Below are 17552 nucleotides of genomic sequence, written 5' to 3' on the forward strand. Positions count from 1 at the left end.
GAAGCTGGACAAAGTCACCCACGGATATCTTGAAGGAAAGAACCAGGATTCTGAGTGTCGTGAGGCTCTGTTCGAACTTCAGCTCTCTTCTTTTCCCATTTAGGGCAAGTGCAGAAGCATCACCATGTACTCTCCTCAGACAGGGCAGTGGGAAGACCAGTGCAGCTGCTGCACAGCCACTCAGACCACCACAGTGACCATCCCACTGCATTGTCCCAATGGGACTGTGGTGCAGCACTACATCCCCTCCGCGTCGCTGTGCGAGTGCCGTCCCCGCAAGTGCACACCATGGATACTGCCCAGAAGCCCAGCTGCTTAATCTGAAGCTTTATTAATGAAGAACTTCACAATGCAAGCCTCATTTTCTCTGTACACTGCCTTATCCATTAGAATCTTGAAAAATTGTATCGACGCAGCAAACAATAAAGCTTACCAGCACAACAGAACACGGCCTGATTCATCTTGGGGTGGATTGTAGGAGAGAGATTCCCTTCATTTCGCTGTGGGAGTTAATCAGCATTATTGAAAAAAATCCCAAAAGAACAACCACAAATAAATCATGCTCAGAAGCAGTTGCTTATACTTAAAGAATATTCCCCAAATCATTTAGTGTTCTCTGCAGAGACATTAGACTTTCATTTCCCACTTCAGTCCTCAGTGACACCCTGTGGACTTATAATTTTTTGCTCTTTTTCCTCCCATTCTTTTCAGGAAGTACAGTAATTATGGGATAAGGCTTCAGAGTAAGAGTAGGATGTTCGTGGTACACAAACAACACTGGTTGTGGCTCAGACAATCAAATATCTTTATGCAGTGCGTATACATGTTTCTCCTGAAGCTGAATGCAAAGAAGCTCTGTGTTGAGGACTGACTCTGTAAATTCTGCAAGTCCTTAGGACATGTGTACAGGTTTAAGGACAGCTCCTACTTCAGCCCTAGCCCGGATGAATTCAAGGAGAAAGCTCAGTGGTTGTCTCACTTATTTCCATGTGCCTGAACTTCACCTGTTGCATTTGTTCCAAAAGTTGGAATTAATTTAGATGCATAATTTGCAGTGGTAGGTTTAATTTAGTTACTGCTGCCAGGCATATATTTACAAGGATTTAAATTCTGCTTTGTCTAGTTGGGCCATGGAGCACAAAAGATCCTCCAGAGTCTTGGTCCTGGATGAATCTTGTGTCAGTGAAGCAGTTTCCCTGGGAAGTACTAATTTCTCAAAAATGTGAGAGAGGGAGGACTGTTACTGCCATGTGTGTTTTTGAAAGACAAGAATTATTTAAGCTTCTTGTTTAACTAACAGTTTTAAAATAATGAATGGCACTTTGACATGATTAAATGGGTCAAAGCCTCTCCTGATCTGCAAGGAACAGACAGAACAAACAGAAACTTCCTTTGGGAGCAAACAGAAACTCCTGTGTTTTCAACTAAAAATAGAGGAACTAGGCAGATCCCTGCTGCTTCTCTCTTGCCAGTCAGTTGTGGATTCAACAAACCCTGAATTGTGAGCCTTGTTTTTTTTTATTCTTTCAAGCCACCCTTTATTGCTGCACAGTTGTAGAAGTGCAGGCCTTCCATGCATCTGTCTTCTGCTACAGGCCACAGTAACACCAGAGAGTGAAACCCAATTTTAATTGGCACCAGCCCCACTTGCTGCAGTAGATTTGTCACCAATTTATCTCCACCCACATATCTGTTCCTTCCTGTAGCTGCTTCTAGATATTAAGCTCTCTGACAGATGGATTTGGGTCACCCAGGTAGTCAACAATTCATCTGAAGCTGAAGATCAGCAATTCCTGGAATAGCAACCTGCAACATCAGAGAGGAGCAGAGAGAAGGGAGTAAAAGGCAAATGTCATCCTCTTCTACTTACCATGGCTGGGATGTCCCTTTGTTTCAAGCCCTGCCCTCACCCAGACTGACCCTTCTTAGCTCGTGAAAGCTGACGGGATTGCAGCCTAAGGCTTCCTGGCTGCAGACAGGTCTTCTAATTAGATAATTAATTGTATGAGTCAGTGCAATGCAGCCCATGAGAAGAACACTTACTGGCTTTACTTACAGCAGGGAGTTCTGGGGACTTTGGTGTGGTTCTAGATGTTGTAACTCAGGCCTGGCTACTACCTGTGTATTCCAAGCCCCCGTCATGAGCAAGGCTAGAAGGATCTTCCTTGAAAATCCTGTTGTAGAAAGAGACTGGCAGGGAAGAAAAAGCAGAATGGAATGTTATACCATCTTCTTTAACAAGCTGAGGAGGTAAATACATTTCTGGCTTTGACTTGCTGGCATGAGAATCAAACCTTTTCAGTGAGTCTGCCCCAAAAGAGCTGTCTGACTTTTGCCGAAGGAGGCAGTGGGCTTGGACCTACTCTGTCTTTCACACAGGCAGCTACAATTACTGCAATTCCAATACTTTCAGCAGCATTCCTCACTGGCAGGTGTGAAGAGCACAGTCCTGCCTACCATCAAGTGTGCCAGCACATCACACAGTACTCTACATCTGACTGCTCCATTGGCATTCTCCAGCAGAATTCTCCAGCAGAAGCCAGGCTTTGAGGAATGTTGTTTCACAAGTCACACATACTGTTTGTGAGCTTTGATGGTTTTGAACTGCCTTGGCCTTTACCTTTCCACCAATGATTAAGAACACATCCCACCACTCCAGAGCACCAGCTGAGTGTGCCATAGGATAGATTTACAGGAATGCTGAATGGATTTGGGGAGGAGTCTTATATAACTCCTTAATAATTCAAAACATCTAATCTCTCTGCTAAATTTACAGACTTGCAAGCACCACTCCTTGAAACACGATCAGGTATATTGGTATTATTTGTCACAGCACTGCATTATCAATTAACACCATACCCAGGTACCTCAGGAAAGACAGCGATGCCAAGATATGATTTTCTCTGTTCCAAAGTCTTAAAAGTAGACTACTTCCATTCTAAGCAGCTGGATGTTGCTGCCTCTCATATTGCTGTGTATATTATTTATTACCTGAGCTAAGTGTATTACCTGTAACACACCCATCCTTATGGCTTATGGAAGCTGGTAATTGGAACCTGCACAGGCAGAGCTGTAAGTCCACAGGGATCCCAGCAGGACCTGGCTCTACATTCCTATAATATTGCAGAATTAGCCAGGATTTGCCTTTGTGGTTTTGAGCTTACTTGGAGCAGCATAGATTGTGGATGGAAAATAGCAAAAGTTTCAGAAAGTTTTCATTTCCCTCTCCCTGAGATAGGTGTAGAAAGCAGGAGATTTGTTCCCTGTCTAGGAAACAGATTAATTATTTTTAAAATTCTGAAAGAAGTTTTGAGTATAACATAAGATATTAGATACCTGTTGATATATTGGTTAGAAGATAAGAAATACCATTTTAAAGTAGGGACTAAGAAGACTGGGGGGATTTAATGCATTTAAAACCCCATATAAATTTCTTAGTCTTGCTGAGAAAATTACATCACCCAGCCCTAATTTTGGGAAACAACAGCTGTACTGTTCCCTTTATGCACTCAGCAGGTTTGATAGTGCAACAGGGTGCATCAGCACATCTCTCTGTGACAGAGATAACTTCTACCCTTACCAGCCATGACACAGTGCACTATCCTGATTCACAAGGTCACAGAACCACTGGACTTTAGTCAGCCATTGAATAAATCCATTTGTCCCTGTCACACTAGAGAAACCATCATAGTGTCATAAACAGGCTTAAAGGAAAAAAGATTTGGACTCAAATTAGTTACCTCTCTCTCCAGTTATCATTAGGAAATAAGAGTCCTTTCTCAAAAAGAATTGGTCGTCAATAACTTTTCTTCCCTAAATGTTGCTTCAGTTGCAAGGTTGAAGGCTAAGCAGGATCCATCACCTGTTCTGATTAGACAGTTGATTACAAGATAATCCCCTGAATATTTAATGCAGAAATGACAGTGCATCCAGGCACTGAGGTAACTTGAGTACTTGAAACACAACCTTATAAAAAGCTTTCTGCACTTACCTCCTACCTGGAAGCACTGTGAAGCTCTGTAGATACAAAGACACTCTTCCTCAAAGAAACCACTTCCAAGACAATCTGATCCTCGAGTGCTGATTCTTTGGACAGAGCTAGCTCTGCATTAGCCTTTTTCCTTCCTCCCCACTGCCTTCTGGACAAAATATGCCTGTTGATACCTTGTTCCTTGAGGCATTATGGAGCAAGAAGACAAGGTGCTAAAGTTCCAGCAGAGAATTGCCATGGCCTCTCAGGTCATGGGAGTTTGGTCTTTCTTCTTCTCTTCCCTCCATGATGGTAATCACCAAACCAGAAGGTCTTGCTAATTAGCTTCAGTTTGTGGTTTGCTTAAAGCAGGATCAAGGCAGGATGGAAATAGCTGCTGCTGCTGTTCCCTCCTTAAGCCAGTGCAGAAGCAGATTGTGCACAGCATAGCTACATCCTATTTTAGCACTGACGCAATTTCCAGCCAAACCTCCAGGCAACATGGAGACACACATGCTTGGTAAGTTTATTCTCTATTTCATTCTTATTGCTGCCTATGAAGAGGGATAGGCCAAGATGGGGTGGAGAACAAAGAAAGGAGTACTTTGGAACGACATCTCTGTCTTATTTTAGGGGGGAAAAAAAAGGAACGAGAAATCTGCAGCCCAGTTACATACAGAGAGCTCAGAGATAAAACATGCAGAGTTCACTTCTGAAGCCTCAGAAGTGCAGCTGTGGGTCAGTGTTGTGATCCATGTGGAAAAGACAATCACTAGGCGAGTGCCTTGTGCTGGTCTTCTGTTTCCCCCTGCATTTGCCTTATTGCAGTGCAACTGTGGAGACTGAGCAATATCCTTTTCTAGGAGAAAATGGGCAGCCCTGAGCTCTCAATTCCCATACAAAAGGAGCAAATCTGCTCAGTGCATAAAACTTTCATACTGGAGTTCCCAGTGTCCAAGTTTAGAATAACTTTCAGTGCTGATGTTGAGTTGTTGTTTTGCTGTCACAGTCAAAACCTCTGTGGTTATTTCCATGTTATCTCATTGTTTCTGGGGCTGTATCTCTGCTGTGAACTTCAAACTCCTTATTTGAATAATAGAAAGATAGAATTTGACCTTTAAATTTTAGCTATCTGGTATTTTCTCTCTTTGGAATGGTTCAAGAACTATTTACATATTTAGTCCCCTGCTGATAACTGCTTCTGTTAAAATCAGTCCCATAACTAAACTCAGAATTGGATGGTTCTCTTTTTATAAAGAGTATTTCTTCTCTAATCATATTTGGAGGTGGGAAGGCAGAAGATACCTGTGTTACGTACAGCCAAATGTAGAGAAATACAAGAGAGATACTGCGTCCTACCCAAGACATTCTTCTGCTGGGTGTCCTGGAGGCTCAGAAATTTCAAACTGAGTGTTGGCATGGGGTTCAGATGGGCAGAAGCACCCAGGTTTTCTGGATTAGTTCAGCATTAGTCAAGATTTGTTGTTTTTCCCCTTGCACCTGCAGTCCAAGAGGTACTGTGTGAGCCCTGAACACACAGGCTGCAAATCAGATGGCATTAGAGACAACCCAAACAGCCTTGTCTGTCTAATTCTTACATTCTTAAAAGGCACTAAAATTGTGATTTTGAAGACACAGTACCTCTTGCACAGTAGCCTTGCAGAGGAGCATTCTTCTAACTATGGTGTCTTTCAGAAATGCAGATCCTTTCTGATACTTATGTGAAAAGAAAGGAAGATAAATGAAAGCAATTCCTTGTTTGTGCCCTGGATGACCAAACCATTTGCAACATTTTCTGCAAGTAGCTGTGCTGTGATAATCTGATCATCTCAACCACTCAGCTCAGTTAATTGGTTGTTTAATACAGAGCTTCCAATTAGGCAGACTCCTTTACTGCCTCTTTCACAAGCAGTTATCTTCTAACATTCCCTCCTTCCACTTTTAGCAGTCTGTGCAAATTCTTCATGATGGTACTTTGGACAAGGACCTGGGAACATGAACTGTGGGTGAATTACTGCACATGTGGGCAACCCTTAAGTTTGTAAAAGGTGAGGTGTAGAGAGCCTGAGTGAGCAGGTGGTGGATGGCTGTGAATTGGAACTGGAGCTGGTCACTGATCTCTGTCCTGGGGGTGCCTTGTCCTTGGAATCTCTTTACAACTTGATGGAGTTTGACTGGAGGGATGGCACCCCAGCAGTTTTTGTAGAATAAGTGTAGTTCCTGAACATTTGCTTTCCAAGTTGAAGTCAAGATTCCCTGTACTGCTGTTCTCTGAAAATACATATAAATATATATAAGTATACACTAAAGCTACGCATGTGTGCATATTTAAAATTTTTATATATATCCACATACATAAACACATGTACACAGCTTGTTTCTATCAATACAAATTCCTCCAGAATATTTACAGAATGAGAACATGTAAGGCCAGATGTCATAAAGGCTTACAGGGTGGAATGAGGTCAGGTTGCATCTGAAGCAGAAGTCCCTGAGGCACTACTGTACCAGGCAGGAACTGTCAAATGTGGAATGCATTCAAAACAAAACATTTTGGTTCAATCAGTGTAAATTGGGAAGCTGAGAAGCTTTTGGGAGAACAGGAGTCTTCCAGATACAGATTTGGCAATTGTATTTCCATCAAAAAAACTTGTTCTGACTGGGAGTCCCTGACTACTTCACCAGTTTACCAGTGTTAATCTCAGGTTCATGACACAGTTTCTGGAGGTTGGGAAGCATAATGGAGATGAAATCATGTTACAAATGAACTGCAGCTTTTTCCCTAGGCCTAGTTAAAAGGACTGGAAAGAAAAAGAGGTCTTTAATTGACTGTGTAAAGGTCTTGTGAGATATCCCAGACTCGTCTGAAAATACCAGAGAAACATTGTGTGTGGCCTTTGGGAATGAAACCTTCACTTATTAATTATTTTTCTTGGAGTTTCCCTCATGGCATCATTATGTGCTTCATTAAAGTGAACTAAGCATGAGTCTGCTCAAGAGATCAGACAGGGAAGACTGGTGAGTCAATCTGCTGGACTGTTCAAATGCTGCTGGACCCTAATCTGGTATTGATAGGAAATATAAGAATGATTATAACATTTAGGGGTTGGATCCCCACCTCCAAGCATTTCCTTCTTTAGCATTCTAGTGTCTCCTCTCTGAGAACGTGGTGGTGGGGAAGCAGTTTCAGTCTGAGTATAGGGGATAGAAGAGTCTCAGCTAAATGAGGGGGAAATACAAGCTCCAGACTTTAGCAGTACACTATGGATGTGGTGTCTCCCTGGATAGATGGGTTATTTCTCTTCCTGGAGAAAAGTCCTGACTATACCGAGGCAGTGGAGCATTGTCTCTGTAGTGGTGGTGGTGCTGACCATGGGGCAGATGTGAACAGCATGTCTTCTCCTGAGTATAAAACACTAATGCTGGAAAGACAAACACGTGGTTTTTCCCTCTAAGAGCTTATCCAAGAGAATGAGAATATGGTCAGTCAACTCTGTTTCAGCTGTGGCACCACTAGAGGGGGAAAGAGTATGAAACATTTGTGTGTCAAAACAGTTTCTGTATCCACTGGTTTTTATTTTTCACTGTGCTACTGCCTGTATGGAGCTGACCTGTTGGAGCAAGGAGGCCTCCAAGAGGATCAGAGGGATGGAGCAGCTCTGCTGTGAAGAAAGACTGAGATAACTGGGATTGTTCAGCCTGGAAAAGAAAAGGCTGACCTCCAGGAACCCACAGGAAAGATAGGAAGAGACTCTTGACAAGGGCCTGGAGTGACAGGACAAGGAGGAATGGGTTCACACTGACAGAGAGCAGGTTTAGATTTGATATCAGGAAGAAATTCTTCCCTGTGGGGGTGGCAAGGCCCTGGCACAGGTTTCTCAGAGCAGCTGTGGCTGCCCCATCCGTGGCAGTGCCCAAGGCCAGGCTGGATGGGGCTCTGAGCAACCTGGGCTAGTGGAAGGTGTCCCTGCCTATGGCAGTGGGGATAGAAATGAGATTATCTTTCAGGTCTCTTCCAGCCCCAGACAGTTTGTGATTCTGTGATGATTTCCATCCCCTCCAGACCCTCCATTATTCTGCACTGTAACCATATAATTTGTCAAACACAAGAGATGGGGAGCATGTCTAAAAATTCCAGACATTACCCCCTAAGACCAGAACACATAGGTATAATCTTAGATACACTTGATGAGCATTTCAGATGTGTAAAGAGTTCTTTATGGAGAATGACCACGATCCACAAGTTTGTACCTCTACCCGATGCCACTGGATCTGTTCACATCAGTAGAAATGAATAGTGTCTAGTAACTGCAGTGGTCCCCATTCCATTAGGAAACCACCTGTACAAAACCTGCTTTATGTATTTATCTCTGCTTCTCAGACTTTGCTGTACCCTCCTCACACCCAGCTCTCAATGGACGGAAGACAGCAACATCAGCAAGGGACTCTTTTTCAGCCTACGACAGCAAATATCTCACTGTTCCTCAGAACCGGACTTCCTTGCACAGAAGTGGGACCAATGGAGCTCTTGAAGCATCAGTGGTGTCCTACAGAAGTTCTGTAAGTAGGGTTTCATGTTCATTAATCTAGCTCAAGTGCATTTGAGATTATGAAGAGGCTTGAAGCAGAGTGAGCAGAGCAGGGTGCACTCTCCTGTGTGTTGGTTAAATCAGAACAGGGAGAAGAATTTTTATGAGGAAAATGATACCACACCCTCAGGTGGTTCAGTTGTCTCTGCGTACAGCTGGAATTAATTTCTGCAGTAGTAATCCCACCAAAATTTCTGGATTGTTTACTTTAGCCAAAATCCTTCACTATTACCCCTAGTGGCAGAAAAGATCTGCAGGTTGATTACTAAATTGGGTGTGCCTGTGTCAACCTTAAGCCAGCTGTGACAAGGTGTTAGTGGGATTGGATTGATTCCCAGTGGAAGTGTGGTGTGGCTGTAGTGGTCAGAGGAGAGCTGTCATTAGAGGAGGCACATTTGAAATGTATTTGTAGTGATATATTTGCTATCAGACCATTAGAACAAAATCATTATGAAATGCTGATCCTATCTTCCCATTTTCTTATTCCTTGGTGTGATGGCTTCTTGTCTTGGAAACATCAAGAAGCAGTGAAAGCAGGACCTAAGCTGCTGATTTAAATCATTGTTTATGACTTTTACAGTGGCTGTGAGAGAGGAGGAAAGATCTTGATAGTTAGTTCCTTCAGAGGATTTTTGAAATTGTGACTTTTTGTGTTCCTCCCTAAAAAGTCTTCTTGTGCCAGAATGTCACATGGTAAGGCAAGCAGTGCAAATTTAGGGGCAGGAAATATCTTTAGTGAAATCTGTGAGAATTTTGATTAGTTTTCTGTGCATTGGACACTCATAATTGTGAGGATGGCACCTCACTGCAGGAGTGAGGAAAAGAGTCCACGGAGAGGGAGTCAGTGTTGACTCTCCTCATCCCCTGTGTAACTCCAGCAACCCCAAGTGTTGCTATGGTGTCCTCTCAGGTGGCTGGGATGTGGCAGGTGGCTCCCTGCAGTAACAAACAGGAAAACCTTGGAGTGAATTTCACATTCTACAACCTCCTCGTTCCCTCTCCTGCTTCTTGTTCGTGCTTCTTGTTTCTGCCCACACTCTCCAGTAAGGGAGGAGAGGATGCTCAGAGCTCATCTTCCCTAGAGCCAGCTAATGCATTGCCTTGTGCCAGTGACCTGGTGTGGTGACATTATTCCTTCTGTGCTGTGTGGCCTGAAACTCTCTGGGAGGGACGCTAGAAATCTGCCACAGGTTTTCCCTCGCTGGGGCAGAGATGGATCTGGAGAGTTTGCATGGGCTGCCTGTGAGTAATACATGAACATGTATCTTATTAGGAAATGGGGAATTGCAATAAAATGATGTCTCAAAAGCAGTTTTATATTCTGTCAGGATGTAGTGCTGAGTGTAATTTTGGATGTGCCTAAAGGGACTGTATATATACTTTAGACATGGAGAGTGTGATAAGTGTGATGTGCAGAACAGATTACTTGGTGGTAATTTTGTGAAAGGATGAAGGATGTAGCATACATATAAACCCAAGATTTATTTAGTGACATGACAACTGAAAGCTACTTTGTGTGAGAGTAAGTGAAGCAAAACAAAAACAACAATCTGGTAGTGTTGATGAATGTAATGGTATGCACATTGATAAATTTGTGTTGTTTTAACAAACAGGATAATTGCCATACAGCAAGTGGTTAACTTTGCATTCAGCACTACCAGCACATGTAAGGAAGGGGAGAAAAAGAGAGAAAGAAACCTTTCACTGGTACCTGTCAAGATAGAACTTCTACAGTCACCTATGGGAACCATAAATATTCGGAATTAGGTTATAGGATGATTGCTTTGGATCAGGTTGACCCTTGCTTTTATCTTTTCCCCATCACTGGAGGGCTGATGTCACTCCAGTGAATAACACTCTAGAGAGTTTTCTGAAGGGCTTTACACTGCAGCATGTGCTGGAAATGGTGGCTGCAAACAGTTTGGAAAACTCATGGGCTGCCTTTAATGAGTGGGAAGTGCAATTGAATGCCTCAGTGTCAGACTTCCACATGAATGCTACAGAATTCCCATCCAGGCTGGGGAGTGATGGCAGGATTACTGTTGGAGCTGCATCCCAGAAGGGTGTGAGAGGGAGATGATGAAGAAGGGATGGTCTGAGGGGCTGCTGGATGCAACATGGGTGGTTTGAAGGATTTTAGCCTTTTTGCAGTGTTACTGGTTAGTCACACAGTCTTTTCATATGTTAAAATACAAGCTAGTATGGCTAGCCATTCATGGGGCATATCCTTTCTAATACCCAGTATTTTCCAAAGTGTTTCTGTCCAGCCTGGCCCTTCTGGACCTTGAACCATATTAAAGATGTTTCTCCTATTCTGGCTAAGATTGATTTCTTCCCTCCCAGCACCGTTTTTCTTCCCTTCTCTGCCTGCTTTGCTCCACAGCACATGGCACGTGACCTGTAATGTGGTCCTTATTCTCCCTTCTCTGTCCCCTTTCAAAAGATGGGTGTCTTCTCCCCGTTGTCTGTGCATGTGCAGAACAGGGTGACAGAGCTGGGGTGTGCCTCTGTACCTGCTCTTCCGTAGGGATCCCATGTGTTGGGATAAACTAAACGAAACAACGCTATGTTTAGTTTATGGTCAGAGGAGGAATGAAGTGAGGCTGGTGTGCAGAATTAGTATTTGTAGGTCATACCTGGGTTCTTAGTGGCTTCATGTGCTCGTGTGGCGATAGACCCCCCCACGCACCTACTTGGGCTTTTTGGCTTTCTTGTCTGTGCGACTCCCATGTTTCTCTCCCAGATTATCAACAACTACGTGGAAGGGAGCCAGGCAGGGGCGAGGGACAAAGCCTCCCCGAGCGGCCTGCACTTCAGGGACAGCAAGAGGAAGGTCGACTACGTCTTGGCTTACCACTACCGCCGACGCCTGGCCCAGCACGTGCCCGGTGCCGCCTCCCCGGAGCCGAGGTGCGGATCCGCCTCCGTGGCCCTGGTTTCAAATGGAGGCACTGGGAAGGGCCGTGCTGAGCCCCAGCAGCAGCAGCACGATGGCCAGCGTGCCCTGCAGGAGTGGCCGGGGGTGGTGGAGCTCAGCCCGCTGGACACCCTGGAGGAGGAGAGGCGGCTGCAGCGGGAGGAGTACGAACGCAACCTGCTGGAAGCGGGGCTGGAGATCGAGAAAGACCCCGAGGTAAGAGGGGAAGACAGACACCTCATACATCTCATACATGGCATCAGGTGTCCCGATAGATAATGGGCACTTGGGATGCCCAAAATACGGTGTGAAGCTAAGAAGATGGCCAGGGTGTGTTTGTGTTGCTTGGTTCTTTCTGCTGAGAAAGACATGGTGGTTGTTGTTGTTTAATGTAGTGTTGAGTAGCAATTTCAATCTTACTTCAGGTGAAAACATATTTATTTATCTAAATGTTCTTATGGGATACAGCAGACACACTTTTCTTACCAAAAACTCCTCAACAACTTAAATATTGCTAAAATGAAGAAAGGATCTCTTAGGTAATTTGCTGGAACACTGCTAAGACATTTCGTATTTCCTCACAATATTTTCAGTGCAACTCTCAGCTTTCTTCTCAGCCATATGTAAGTTTTGTGTCCATTCCACCCACAACATGAGTAGCTCCTATGCTTTGACAGGAGAAGATCCTAGCCTGTGATGTTTTTATTCTCCCATGTGTGTGATGCTGGAATGACACTATGCTCAGGTCAGCTGGGAGCTGTGGTTATTTTACTTGGCTGTTGCCAGTCAGTCAGTTGAGCACATGTCTTCTAAATCCCATGTTGTGCTGAGCTCTGTGCTATCCCTCTGTGCCCCTTCAAAAGGCATGGATATTTATATCCAATGAAGGGAAATCCCTGCTGGGTTTGGGTTTTAGGTACTCTGTTGCTCTTGAGACCAAATTTGAGATATTAAGAGTGCCTTTTTGTATGTGCTGAGAACTCATAGCTCTTGCTGCTTCCAGTGCAACCAGCCAGCACTTTCAAAACGTGGAGCAAATCACAGACTGAATCAGAAAATTTGAGACTGACTGGATTGATATAGTGTATGCATATTAAATCACCAGCAAGAGTAGAAAGAAATAGAAAAGCCTTTTGACTCTTAATGTTTTCCTTGCTTAATTTTCTGAGTTGCAGGTGCCTCTGGGTTGTACTTCACTGCACAGCCTGGCTGAGCCATCCTTGCACTGAGCCGAAAAAAGTGATCTCAGATCCTGATTCTTTTAGGCTGTGCACTGGGGTTATGGTTCAGTACATGACCATCTTACTGCTATGATTTTTATAACCAAATTGCAATAAACCCAGGAAAACAACTGTTTTTGGAGACCCCTTTCAGTTCTGAATTTCATCAGAACCCAAAAAGTCAAGCAGGAGATTTGTATTTGATTATTTGACTCATTACTTACCCTAAGTCCATCTGGATAAAAATTCTGTTTTGGCCTTCTTCCAAGTGATGACACATGCTCTAAAATAATATACAAAGTGATAAATTATGTCATAAAGTGTTGATAAAAAAACACCCTTTTTGTCACAGTCTTCACTATGAAGAGAAAAAAGGTTTTTGTAAATGAACTGGGAAGTTCACAGGAAATTGTTGATCAGTTCTTTTATGGAAAAAATGAATTGATTTTGAAAATTATAAAAAAAGCTATTCCATCACTTCTCTAACTGTCTATGTATGGAGTCACTCCTGTCCCCCACCCCTCCTCCTGTCCTTCCCCAACACACAAGCTGTCGAATCAAAAGGGGAAAGAGTTTTCCCTTTCAGAATCTTCTGAGAAACTGGAAGGGGCTAGAAGGACTATGCCTTATCCTTTTTCTTCCCTGCCCATGACCTGTGACTTTTACTTCCTTTTCTTTTTCTCACTTCACTGATTTTTTCTTCTGTTGGAACGTACTGAAGGTTCTGTCCTTTTTCCTGCTGTGGATTTCCTAGAAAATGTTGGGTAGGCACATGTGAAAGGCACAGCTGTCCTTATATGTGGATTAAAATTGTGTGTTGAGCTGTTATGGGAAAAACTTTTGCTTTTAGTCCTGGGGAAAAAATATGTGTCTATAAATTAAACTGAGAACAGCCTTAAAGCAATATTTGTATTTTTGTGTATCACAGTGGACTTTCAACTACTACATTTCCAGGGGATTATGCTGAACTGAATGTTTGGTGGAGTTTTTTTTGTTTCTTGTTGTTTATTTCAGTGCTAATATAAGAAACAGATTTTTTTAATATAATACTATTGCAAGTTGAGATATATTCTCTAATATTACTCAGGACTGGATTTTGAGGTAAGTTTGATCTGGCTGCAAAGGATTAGTGGGATTCCCCTTTTGGACCCTTGGTTTTGAGCAGGCCTGGTTTCTCTGTGTTACATCATCTTCCTATGGTTTTGCAAGAAAATCCACCAATTTAAGAGAGATGGGATGTCCTGAATCAAAGAATTGTAGAATGGTTTGAGTCTACCAACCTCACATGGGAGTAGGGACATGAGAGTTCTCCCATGAGAATTTTGTTGGCCGAAACCTTTTTGACATCAGGCAGTTAATCTCTAGGAACACAATACAGAGTTACAACAATCTGAAAATCTTTATTTCTGCAGCTTTTTTTGGAGAAGTGGGAATTTCCCTGATAATATGTTTGCTAATATGTGGCATTATTGTGATTATTAAATGTTTGACACTAGGGATAGGTAGGTTTGACAACTACCTTTCTCACTTACATTGTCCAATGTAACTAGGTTTGACAACTACCTTTCTCACTTACATTGTCAAATATGTAAAAGAGGAGGACAAGAAAAAGATGAAGTGTATAATAGAGAGAGAGGCATATTGCTGTTTTTGAATTTGTGGAAAATAGGCATGACTATGGACTGTCTCCATTCACCCAGTTATTACTTGTGAATTAAGGAATTTTGGACTATGTTTTCAACTTCCTAATAACTTTCTATCAATTGCTGTCCTCCAGAGAAACTTCCATTTCTCTTAATACAACCTTCCTGTTCATTTTTTTTGTTTGTTTGTTTGTTTTTGTTTTAAATTTTTTTAAAAATTTCCCTTTACCTTTGTTGTTGCTTTGTTTTTCTTTCTTTTGTTTCTGTTTATTTCTTATTTGTTCCTGGGGAAACTGATAATTGTGCGTCACCTAATCTGAAACCAGTCATTCCCATAAATTTGAATTTTACTGTTGCTTTAATGACTGCAAATACAACACACACCATTTTCAATTAGTATTCTGTATGGTAAGGCATAATAGGTATGGAAGAAGAAGACTTTGGAGATGTGCCTTGGCATTCTGACAAAGCTGGTTCATTTTTGAGCACACTGGAAGTGAAATGTACTTTGCTAAGTAGCAGTTGGGAGAGGAAATATTATTTCAAGGGGAAGATGATGACAATTCTAAAACAAAGTGTAAATTATCCTCCAAGAAGCTCATCTAACCTCAATTTTCGAGCCAGTATTGTTTCCAAAATGTCTCACTAAACTCCCTTGATTACATTACACTTGAGGGGGAAGGAAGTCCTTAAGGTCCTCAATGATGATATTAATATTACTGATGATGGAGGTTGTGATGGGATTTTTCTGCTTGATATTGCAAGGCATATTTTTGAATTTTTGGTGAAGAAAAATCCACGTAAACTTAAAAACCCAACCAGCCAAACAAACCTCCCAACACCTCCCCAGCCTGAGTTAAATAAAAGCTTACAATGTTTCAGTAGATTTTATTTCTAGGGTTAAAATGCACTGTTTTGTTGCACTAAGGTGCTTCTTATTTGTCAGTGGGAGGAGGCCTCTCTCCTGTTAGCTGCTAAGGACAAAGCATAGCCAAGATGATGTAATGTATATTGCTTAATTCAGTAGTATTTAAAAGCCTGAAAAAAGGAAAAAAAAAAAAGTGTTTGTCCCAAAGTCTATAAATGTGCTTTGTGGATACTCCCAGGAAAACATCTCATGCCCTTAGTACTTGTGAGACACCTTGCAGTCACTCAGTATGGACATTTAATTACCTCAAAATATTAATTTATCCAAAGTTCTGAGGAAAGTCTAATAGTAGCTAACATTAATTTTAAAAGGACATGGATATTTAATAGGAGTCCTAGACCTTTATCCCTGTTAATGAATGCCTCCTGAAGCCAAGAAGGATACAAAGTAATGGAACATTGGAAAAAGACTGGGGTCCTTTGTGCTCTAGGTCTTTGGACTTTGTATTTCAGTCTCTCAGCACTCAGAACGAGGCATTTCTTCTTTGGGAAGCCAATTATATAAATATTTGATGCATATTTTTCAGCGACTCTGGTTACAGAAGCATTAATTAGCTAAAACATGTTCTGCTCCTGTATGTTACTTATATGGGGCTGAAATGTAATACACAGCTCTTATAAAATTAAAGTTGAACAGGCAAGGCAAGGTTTGCAGTGGTAGTGAAGTGAACGTGATGAAAATATTGACAAGCTGATTAATTATTTAAGAGGAAATTATGTCTCTGTTTTGGACAGGCTTTTGAAGTAGCCCCATAGGATTTAGGTGTGATTAAATGAGCATTAAAATAATGACCCATAATAAAAGGTGGCTAAGTAGAATGGCTGTGCTGTCAAAGCTCAAAATCCATATTATGAATCCTGGGTTTTTTTAATGACTGTGTTGTGGCTTGAATAGATGAATGGGCAGACACACTCACTCTGTGTATTTTAATTATAATCCAGACTCTTGGTGCTCAGCTATGAGGTACCTTAGTCAAAAAGGCTTCCAAGAGATGTAGAGAAAATTGAAAAGGTGTATAAAAATCATTTATGTTTTGTCAATAACATTTATAAAGCTCTTGGGTAAGCAGTGGTAAATGTAATCAATTGTATGCAGATTGGGAAATAGAGTAATCCATATCCTGAATTTTAGATGAAGATAGAATAGGGCTGTATATGCTGGTTATATTTACAATGGGTTTTGGGTCAGAGGCATCCTGATTTTACAAATATTTTCTACGTAATGCTGTTTCTAGCAGATTTGCTTGCTAGAAATGGCCAATAGCCTCCTGAATTTGTGTTTTCATGTCTCTGTGTCCTGTACTGAGTTCTGTCACCTGCTGGGAGAACTACTTCAATTCCTACAAACTTGGCTGGCAGATGAGAAGCCCACAGGGAATGGCTCATACATCTCTGCTGGGGGATGGACACTTGCAGGATAGGGCTGCATAGTAACAAAATCAGCTGCTTGGCCTGTTCACAGATGATTCCCTGAAAACATATTTTAATTATCAGCGCTCTTGTTTGCAGCAGAAGTTTTAATGTGTAAATTAAATCCCTCGGGAGGGTTTGAAGGGTGATACATGAAGCCCTGAGGGATGTGATGCTGCCACAGTGCCTGCAGAGGAGGCTTGGAGGCTGAATAGTGATAATTTCTCCAAAGCATTTAGGCCAGTGCAGCTTGAGTAGCAGCTTCATGAAAATAAAATAGTAAAATACGAGACAGTTTGGGGAAATTTGGCCCTGGGATTTGTTGCTTTTCTGAGCTATTAAATGAGCTATTAAACAGCAGTTATGCTGCTGTTGTTGGGGTGTTGGTGTTGTTGGGGTGACGTGCTGGGTGAGGACTGCCCCACCTGCAATGCCTAATGCACCCTGACCTATTCTTTGTAACAGCAGAAAGATCCTGAATTTCAGGGTTTCTTTTGTAAGGAAAATGGGACTTTCTTTGCTTTCCTGTCCCCAGGCCACTTCTTACTTTGTCTCTAGCAGCAGGCAGCCCTGCAGGTATATCTGGTGCCAAAGGAGTGTTCACTACTGAATTTCTGCTGGTAATTGTTCTGTGATATCACTATTTTTTTTGAGGCATTTGTGGTTAGCTAGGAATTCACACCTCATGAAAAATCCTTTGCCTAAATCAGAGCCACTGAGAATAATTCTGCTTTGGAGCAGATGCAGCATTGTAGATAAATGTTCCCTGTTTTCAATATGTTGCTTTTATACGTATGTATATTAATTTATGTACTGGTTTATGTTGTAGATATAAAGGATCTGAGCTGAGACAGTGCCACTCTCTCTTCTTTCCTT

At 42.2% G+C, this 17552-nt stretch overlaps 2 protein-coding genes and 1 long non-coding RNA gene across 3 annotated transcripts in view; 2 read left to right on the top strand and 1 right to left on the bottom strand.

Moving 5' to 3' along the window:
* Positions 1-446, top strand: part of VWF (von Willebrand factor) — a 116774-nt gene extending 116328 nt beyond the window's left edge. The window contains exon 52 of the mRNA XM_021540069.1: positions 104-446. Coding sequence (XP_021395744.1) covers positions 104-319 — 216 coding nt within the window. The 3' untranslated portion in view covers positions 320-446. The remainder of the gene's footprint in view (positions 1-103) is intronic.
* Positions 447-471: 25 nt separating this feature from the next.
* LOC110475715 (uncharacterized) lies at positions 472-4053 on the bottom strand. The gene is made up of 3 exons (XR_002466311.3): positions 3992-4053; positions 2044-2190; positions 472-500 (listed from the first exon to the last, which is right to left on the bottom strand). It is a non-coding gene; the product is annotated as an uncharacterized LOC110475715 (long non-coding RNA).
* A 418-nt stretch (positions 4054-4471) lies between these two features.
* Positions 4472-17552, top strand: part of ANO2 (anoctamin 2) — a 131377-nt gene continuing 118296 nt past the window's right edge. Inside the window, exons 1-3 of the mRNA XM_031503685.2 lie at positions 4472-4490; positions 8352-8530; positions 11303-11692. Coding sequence (XP_031359545.2) covers positions 4472-4490; positions 8352-8530; positions 11303-11692 — 588 coding nt within the window. The remainder of the gene's footprint in view (positions 4491-8351; positions 8531-11302; positions 11693-17552) is intronic.

Source organism: Lonchura striata, chromosome 5, assembly GCF_046129695.1.
Source record: "Lonchura striata isolate bLonStr1 chromosome 5, bLonStr1.mat, whole genome shotgun sequence".
Lineage (NCBI taxonomy): Eukaryota > Metazoa > Chordata > Aves > Passeriformes > Estrildidae > Lonchura > Lonchura striata.